Source organism: Sardina pilchardus, chromosome 2 (assembly GCF_963854185.1).
Source record: "Sardina pilchardus chromosome 2, fSarPil1.1, whole genome shotgun sequence".
NCBI classification, from domain to species: Eukaryota; Metazoa; Chordata; class Actinopteri; order Clupeiformes; family Clupeidae; genus Sardina; species Sardina pilchardus.
In genome coordinates, this window is record NC_084995.1 from 1,869,765 (window position 1) to 1,878,463 (window position 8,699).

General features: G+C 49.0%; 1 protein-coding gene across 1 annotated transcript in view; it reads left to right on the top strand.

Annotated features, from left to right (window-relative positions):
* Positions 1-7,361, top strand: part of chrna6 (cholinergic receptor, nicotinic, alpha 6) — a 12,492-nt gene extending 5,131 nt beyond the window's left edge. The window contains exons 2-7 of the mRNA XM_062553239.1: positions 1,323-1,462; positions 2,098-2,142; positions 3,675-3,784; positions 4,389-4,827; positions 5,437-6,033; positions 6,765-7,361. Of these exons, the coding sequence (XP_062409223.1) occupies positions 1,323-1,462; positions 2,098-2,142; positions 3,675-3,784; positions 4,389-4,827; positions 5,437-6,033; positions 6,765-6,890 (1,457 nt within the window). The 3' untranslated portion in view covers positions 6,891-7,361. The remainder of the gene's footprint in view (positions 1-1,322; positions 1,463-2,097; positions 2,143-3,674; positions 3,785-4,388; positions 4,828-5,436; positions 6,034-6,764) is intronic.
* Positions 7,362-8,699: the final 1,338 nt, after the last annotated feature.

The following is an 8,699-nucleotide window of genomic DNA, read 5'->3' on the forward strand; positions in this document are numbered from 1 at the left end:
GCAATGGGACTATGTACGGTACTCAACATGAGCACAACAAGGTGTAAAGACCGCAAGTATTTCTGCTTTAAATGGCCAGTGGGCTCGTTTCAGAAAAATAAATCAGAGTAGCATGCTGTTGCATTAGAATGGATAGAACCCAATCTTGGCTGACCTGCTCAATGTTGTGTAACTAAACTGCTTTTTGCGTGTCTGACTAGGCTCAACAGACAGGATCCTATAGACACCCCAGTGTCTGTTTAACTCTTTGCTCCCTAGTCCCTAGCCTACTGGTCAATTGTCTCATGGGAGCTGTGTTGTTGCTGTTACCTCAGACCTGGGAGAAGATAGTGGTAAAGTTGACTGAACATTTAAAAAAATAAGTTTTTCATTTCTGAAAGTAAACAGAGTTGTGATTATTTTGGTTGACACGGCCTAATGCACTCTGTGTTGTAAAGATGTGTTTGTGTGTTTGGGGAGTTTTGGACCATTTGTGTGTGTGTCTTTGTGTGTGCGTGTGTGTGTATGTGCACGCTGCATTGTGGGCTGTTTGAGACTGAGAGTATGTGACAGTAAAGATCGTATAAAATGAGAGCTGTGTCATTTTACAGTGACAACAGATTGGCCTGGAGCTCCAGATCCTTCCGCTGGGAGAACGCTCAGTGCAGGTTCCATTTTCCGCTCTCGTGGACACGGTCTCGATGATGACGGTAAAAGATGTGGCTGTCCCGAGCGACCTTCGACCTTGGTTGTCCATGCTAGTCGCTGTTAGAGCGACCCAGAGGAAGGTGCTAAAAGCGTGGGGCTCCATGGAGACAGGCGGAGAGAGGTGTGAAGATGAGCACGCACGCTGAACAATGGGACAAATCTGGATGAAATGTGGGGAAATTGGTCCAGGCAGAGGACAGGGGATGAGTCATGTCTGAGCGGTGTGCTTCTCTCTCCATGTAGGACTGAAGGATGGAGACGCTCATCCACATGGTGATGTGATGTGGGAGTAGTCGTCAGTCTCTCCAGGATTTAGCCATGTGGCATTTTCACAAATTCAAGGATTTCCTGCAGTTGTAATTGAGGGTTGAATGACGTTCTTTTTACTGTGATATGAGACAAACAAAAGCAAACAAAAAAACACAGTCATGGAGATTTTGTAATTACAATTGTTGAAAATTCCTGCAGCCACAAAATTGTGGTGGGTCTGAATATTCCCAGAGCAGAACATGTGAGTCATCGTCACTTTGCTGTGTTCTCAGAGTGCTGTGTGGTTATTCATCTCTCCCTCTTCTCCTCTCCTTCTTCTGCTCTCTCTCTCCTCCTCTCCTTCTGCTCTCTCTCTCCTCCTGTAGACATTTTCTCCTCTAAAGCGGAGGATCGGCTATTTCGGCGTCTGTTTCGGCGCTACAATCAGTTCATCCGTCCGGTGGAGAATGTGTCTGACCCGGTCACTGTGCAGTTTGAGGTGTCCATCTCACAGCTGGTCAAAGTGGTAAAGTGGCTCTCTTATCTAGACTGGGATCGGTCTGTGCTCTGCATAGGATGTAGCTATGCTAGATAGTGAAGACACTGCACACCACAGCAGCTCTTGATAAGAAAACGTCATTGCTGCTCTTTTCTAAAGTAGAAGTGAGTCTGTGTGCGGCAGCCCTGCATATGGGGCTGTGAGTGTCTCAGGCCCTCTCATGGATTAAAGCTGTGCATGGAGGAGGGAGGGACACCTGCTCAGCAAACGTCTCTTCTGTCAGGGAGGCAAGGACAACGGAGATTAATATAAGGAGCCGCAACCTAGGGAAAGAGAGAGAGACAGAGAGAGAGAGAGAGAGAGAGAGAGAAAGAGAGAGAGTGAAGGAAAGAGACTGAGCGTGTGAGAGGGAGACAGTGAGAAGAGGGAGAGAGAGAATGGTATTCAGGATTAGAGTTTAAACCCACTGCGACACAGGATTTAAGAAAGATTGCTTGAGGAAGTTTTGTGAAAGCAGTCAAACTGATTATTTATTGTGTGTGTGTGTGTGTGTGTGTGTGTGTGTGTGTGTGTATGTGTGTGTGTGTGTGTGTGTGTGTGTTTGTGTGTGTAAGTATTTTTTTCAAATGTACACACTTGATGTGTTTTGATATATTTTACAGGATGAGGTGAACCAGATCATGGAGACCAATTTATGGTTGAGACATGTAAGTAATGATTGAACCGCCCCCCCCCTCCCCAACCACACACACAGACACACACACACACACGAATTAACCTGCATTTGAGATCTTACTTAACATTTACAATGCTGAAGCACATACTGTTTACAGGCTGAGAGTTAACTCATGGGTTATTCTAATCTGTCACATCAAAGCAGTTATCACAGAGGCAGCTCGCTTTTCAGATTTACATTCCTGTTCGGTTTGTTGAAAGGGTGGGAATGCAAATATCACACATCTATAATAAACATCCAAGCCACTTTGGTTCTGTTTGATCATGGGGCATGAAACATGTATTTGCTCATGAGCAGATTCAGTAGATCAGAATGATGTGGATGACACCAATGCCACAGGGGGCTCAGCTTCCATCTCCATGCTGCTGCTCTGACTGTCTTCTGGTGATCTGAGCTGAAAACCCTTCAGACACAGCACTCATGTGTTGCCCTGCTACCACATGAGAAACCTTTAGCAATACACATTTAAAGAGACCCTATGCAACTTTTTCATAGTCATAAAATCGCTTAGAAATCGTTGTTTTGCTTGACTGACCAGTTTGATCGAAAACAGTAATATTTCCTCCCGCCCCCAGTGTCCCTATCCGCTATTGCAACCTTGCAGTTTGTGCAGGAGACGATCGCTCCTTGTTTACATCTGGAAGTCTGAAATGCGTAAGGAACAAAAAGAACCACGCTTGCAATTTATTTATATATATATAGCCTACATACTGTCTGTATAAATATACATGCTAAAGCTGTAGGGGAAGCAAAAACGAGCGAAAACGAAAAGCGAAACCGAAACCGGAGATGAAATCGCCAATCCTGCATAGTTCCTCCAACAGGTATAATATGCAGTTAGTAGAGTGTGTTGAGGTTTAGTGTTCAGTTGAGCTAAGAAGCGATTTGTGTGTTTAGCTGTATACATTTTAAAAGCTTGCTGCTGACTGTATGCAGTATGTATAGAATAGAAAGATGAGCATAAATCAGGATGGAGTGTTCAGACTTGTGCCAGATTCACCTGAGCTCAGTAGATCAGCACTGATACATGAACACAGGGAGGGTGTCTAAGCTCTTAGGCTGTTACACTCTAAATGCCTTTCCCTGAAACTGAACACCTCACAGACAAGAGAGCAACTTGACCCCCCACATTCAGCCCAGGCCGGGTCTGTCTACATGGACTTAGAGGAGTCGACGAGCGTCTGCATGCCGTCTCACGCTGCTGACTGAAACTCATAGTGCCGTCTGCAACTCATATTGCTGTCTGGAGCTCAGGTTACTGTCTGGGAGGCTCACTGACAGTTTCTTTAGTTATCGGGAACGGCAATGCAAGAGTGCGTCAGAGACGAATGAGAGCATTGTCCCGAACTAACTGGCAGATGCTCAATCACAGAGCACTCCACGTTCCGCTAATGCCAGAAGAGACACATCTGCCTCATGTCAGCTATCATTTACTCTCTTATCAACTTATCCAGATGTACCTGGTGTGTGTGCTGCTCTCTCCTTCTCTTTCTCTCTCCTTAGATTTGGAATGATTATAAGTTAAAATGGGCACCAATAGAGTTTGATGGAATTGAGTTCATCCGAGTCCCATCCAACAAGATTTGGAGGCCTGACATTGTGCTGTACAACAAGTGAGTTTAAACACAGACTCACACACACACACACACACTTACACACACGTATATATAATGTTTATATAATATATAATGAGCAGATGTAGTGGAACCCAGTAAAAGGGCTCAAACCCATACCCAGAGCTCAGACATGCGTCAGTGTGCACAGATGCGTGTGATGCCAGTTTATGTGTAAACAGATTTCTCCGTCTACAAGCTGAGTGGGGATACCTCCCGCAACATGCGCATCCAGAAAAGGTTTCCATAAGCCTTTGCTCTCTGTGTATAAGCACAGCTTCTGGCAAAGGCACAATATGCATTTACACACACGCACAAGCACACACACACACACACACACACACACACACACACACACACACACACACACACACACACACACACACACACAAACTCTCTATCTCACACACACACACGGTCATGCTTTAGCCTTCAATCTAATATTAAAGGTTTTAAAGGTTCATTTCAGTGAGCTAATTTTAGTGTCTTAACTGCTGGATACCTGAGTGAGCTCATTTAAGACCATAGCAATTACCTCTGAGAGGAACATGAACAATGGAGAGAGAGAAGATTAAAGTCTCATGTTATGTGTTCTGATCTGCAGTGCAGTCGGGGACTTCCTGGTGGAGGATAAGACCAAAGCCCTGCTGAAGTATGACGGCACCATCACGTGGGTGCCCCCGGCCATCTTTAAGTCCTCCTGCCCCATGGACATCACCTACTTCCCCTTCGACTACCAGAACTGCTCCATGAAGTTCGGCTCGTGGACCTACGACAAGGCCAAGATCGACCTGGTGCTGATCGGCTCCAAGGTCAACCTCAAGGACTTCTGGGAGAGCGGCGAGTGGGAGATCATCGATGCGCCGGGCTACAAGCACGACATCAAGTACAACTGCTGCGAGGAGATCTACCCCGACATCACCTACTCCTTCTACATCCGCCGCTTGCCGCTCTTCTACACCATCAACCTGATCATCCCCTGCCTGCTCATCTCCTTCCTCACCGTGCTGGTCTTCTACCTGCCCTCCGACTGCGGAGAGAAGGTCTGTGGGCCGTGTGGGACTGAGGCACACAATTCATGGGTTTCATGAGGTCCCTTTCCACAGGTGTATTCGTCAAGCACCATGATCATCAAGGCGCTTGACTCTATACACCTGTGCTGGTCTTCTACCTGCCCTCCGACTGCGGAGAGAAGGTCTGTGGGCTGCGTGGGACTGAGGCGGGTAACAGGGCTGCCTCAGTAAACAGCAGGTGTAACAGAGAGCCAGTGGTGTCACTGGAGCACAGGCCAGCAGCAGCTCCTGCTGAAGTGCCAGATCAGGCCGCCATCAAGGGCACGGGTTCAGTTGCCAGGCAGCTACTTGTACTGCTTAAAAATACATGTGTTCAATGTATTTGAGGTCACTGAGGATGAAGGCTAGTGCTGAATGATTTAAATATAGGCCATAGAATACGCTCCCCTTGAATGTATCTCGGCTATCCGGTGACAGAGTTGATATGTTTTAGAAGTTTAGCAAAAGTATCTCCCACGTCCTCGGTGGACAGGGGAGATAGTTTTGTCTGGTAGTCATGCTGTAGTCCTCTAGTGGTCCTCTAGCGGTCCTCTAGCGGTCCTCTAGCGGTCATCTCTGCTTCCTCTCCCTGGTCTGCAGGTGACCCTCTGCATCTCAGTGCTGCTGTCCCTCACCGTGTTCCTGCTGGTCATCACCGAGACCATCCCGTCCACCTCCCTGGTCATCCCGCTGATCGGCGAGTACCTGCTCTTCACCATGATCTTCGTCACGCTGTCCATCGTCATCACCGTGTTCGTGCTGAACGTGCACTACCGCACGCCCACCACCCACACCATGCCCGCCTGGGTGCGCAGCGTCTTCCTGCAGGTGCTGCCCCGCATCATGCTCATGCGCCGCCCCATGGACCAGGAGGGCAAGAGCGCCGCGGGCGAGCGCGAGCAGGAGGGCAGCGGAGGCGCCGCCGAGAAGGGGAAGAAGGGCAAGGGCGGCGGGCAGGGCTCCATGAACTGCCTGGACTTTGGGGAGAACAAGCTGGGCATCGAGGGCAAGAAGTGCCCGCGCCACACGGGGAAGGACACGCCCGAGAGTGAGTGTGGGAAGGGCAGCCGTGCGGCGGGCTCCCCAGCGGTCAACGCCGTGGTGGCCTTCTCCATCATCTCCCCCGAGATCAAGCAGGCCATCGAGAGCGTCAAGTACATCGCTGAGAACATGCGGAGCAGGAACAAGGCCAAAGAGGTAAACACAGACAAACAGTACACACTCTGTCTATCTCACACACACACACACACGCACACACATATCTCTAACAGGTAACCAGTAGCAGAATTGGCTATTTCCATAACTCCAATGGCCATTTTTCAGCCATTGAGAGTATAAGTTGCGCTCTGCGTGACGAGTTGCTGAGTGTGTGCAGATGGCTGAGAGCCCAGTCAGATAAGAGTGTGCAGCACCAGGCTGAACCTCCTCTTCCTCCTCTTCCTCCTCACTGCTCCCCGTCAGGAGGGGTGTGGACGGAGGGGTGCTGAGGAGTGCGTCACACACACGCCAGTCAGGACGGGAGCCCCTCTGCTCCCTATAAATACCGCCTGACTCCCCGCGGGCGCCACACTTTGATATGGAAACACAGGCGTGTGTGTGACGCTGTGTCTGTGTGAGCCTCTCAATCTGGCTTTGATATGGAAACCCTCCACTCCCAGCCCTGTCCCTGTCAGTCCCAACACTCTGACTGCAGAATTACATTACCATAATCATTCTACTGCACCCCCACACACACACACACATGCAGACGCACACACACACACACACACACGCACAAACATTCTTTTAGGCTATGAAAAGTTTTTGTTCGTCTCTTCCTCAGTTCTTGAACTTGGTGCCCCGGCTCTTGTCTTCCCCTGCGTGCGTCAGTGTAATAGTCTCTCCTGCTCCTGTTGCTTTGTGTTCCTCTCTCGTCACGTCACGCTCAGGTGGAGGATGACTGGAAGTACGTTGCCATGGTGATCGACCGCATCTTCCTGTGGGTGTTTGTGCTGGTGTGTGTGCTGGGGACGCTGGGTCTCTTCCTTCAGCCCCTCTACACCTTCCTGACCTAAGCCCTCCCCCGGCGGACTCCTTCCTGACCTAAGCCCTCCCCCGGCGAACTCCTGGACCGCGTGTCCCCACGCCCCTCTCTCCTGGCACAATAACTGACTGTGTTGGCCAGCACTCACCTGGACCCAGCTGACCAACCCGGACCTGTGCGCACTGACCCGGCCCAGCGGGGAACATCGACCGGATGTGGCCAGTGTCCACTCACCTCACCTGCTCCGCAAAAATAATGATGTCAAATCATAGTGTAGTGTAACAAATCAACAAAGGCACACTGCTCTGCTCATAGATATCTTCCACTAACATGTTTGTTGACAAGAGAAGCAAATTGTAACTTTAGTGGAATATGTCTAGACTAGTGTATCAGTGTTAAAGAAATCATACTTTTTGACTTTAAGTGTACTTGGAAAACTTTACTTATCTTTTCTAAAGCTTAACAGCAATTAATTAAACAGTGGCTTTGAATATATGGTGTCTGTGTGTATGTGTGTGTGTGTGTGTGTGTGTGTGTGTGCGTGTGTACGTGCGTGGCTGTGTGTGTGTGTGTGTGTGTGTGTGTGTGTGTGTTTGTGTGTGTGTGTGTGTGTGTGTGTGTGTGCATGCGCGTTTATGTATGTGTGTGTGCTGCATGGTCAGGGCACTTTAATTCTTCCTCTGACACTCTTTTCCCATAATCCTCTCTTTCATTCCATGTCTTTGTTCATGTGTCATTAGCAACAGGCATGGCCCTCTCTCTTTGGTTAAAACCATCAGTCTTTTAATTTCAGCTCTTTTCAAAAAGGATTATGTTGAAATAAAGTCTTTAAGAAATGTTTCTGTTATGTTTAATACTCTCTCTCTCTCTCTCTCTCTCTCTCTCACACACACACACACACACACACACACACACATACACCCACACACACCACTTAATACCTTAGTAACAACTCTGCAGATGCCACTTGTACATACACTGCTGTCAGTGACAGGTTTAATCTGCGCTCATGCAGCCTCCCCCTGGGTGTGTGTGTTTGTGTGTCTGTGTGTGTTTAGGGTCGTAAAGTTCTTTGATGTCAAATACAGCTTAGCACCAATCAACAGGCGACTCTGTGTCTGTGTGTGTGTGGTGGGGGGTGTTAATGAAAAGTGAGGAGCAGTCATCATGCCTTTATTTATCTAATGCTCTTCACATGGTTAGCCCAGGGGAAGTGCTCAGAGCCCACACTGCATGGCTCTGTGGAGAACAGCATTTAGCTACCAATCAGAGTGATGAAACGCCCCTGTGCACTGACTGAGGCAGCGCGGTGGAAGCCCTTCATGTGTCCTGCTAGCTGGAGGCCTGTGTGTTGCGCTGCTTGGAGACCTTGGGGTGGGCTTATGCAGCTCTTACATAAGCCTCTTCACAAACTCACCACTGCACTTTCATGTTGGGGAGAGCTCATAAAGCCATTTTCCTGCACGGTGTTAGAGAGAGGGTGTTCTTCTGTGGCCACAGAGCAGAGGAGCTGACCACACTTCTCCTAGTGTGGCACTGCATTATCTTATAACTCGTTCTCTTGTGACTTGAGCCTTCGTTATCTTCTCCTCTCCGTTCCATGAGCACCTGGGTGTTGGTGGCAAAGTGGCCAAATGACTTCCATCCCGGGCACCATGGCACCATGGCACCACGGCTTCATGTTGTGGCGTCCCAGCGCTCTCGGTGGCATAACTCTGCTGGGCACAGCTGCACACTGTTGGGCGGTGGCATGCGCTGGCTTTCGGAGAGGCCAGTGGGGGTTCTTCCACTAGATTGGCTGGTAATGTGGCATGTCAGATTAATCTCAAGCGCAGTCCTT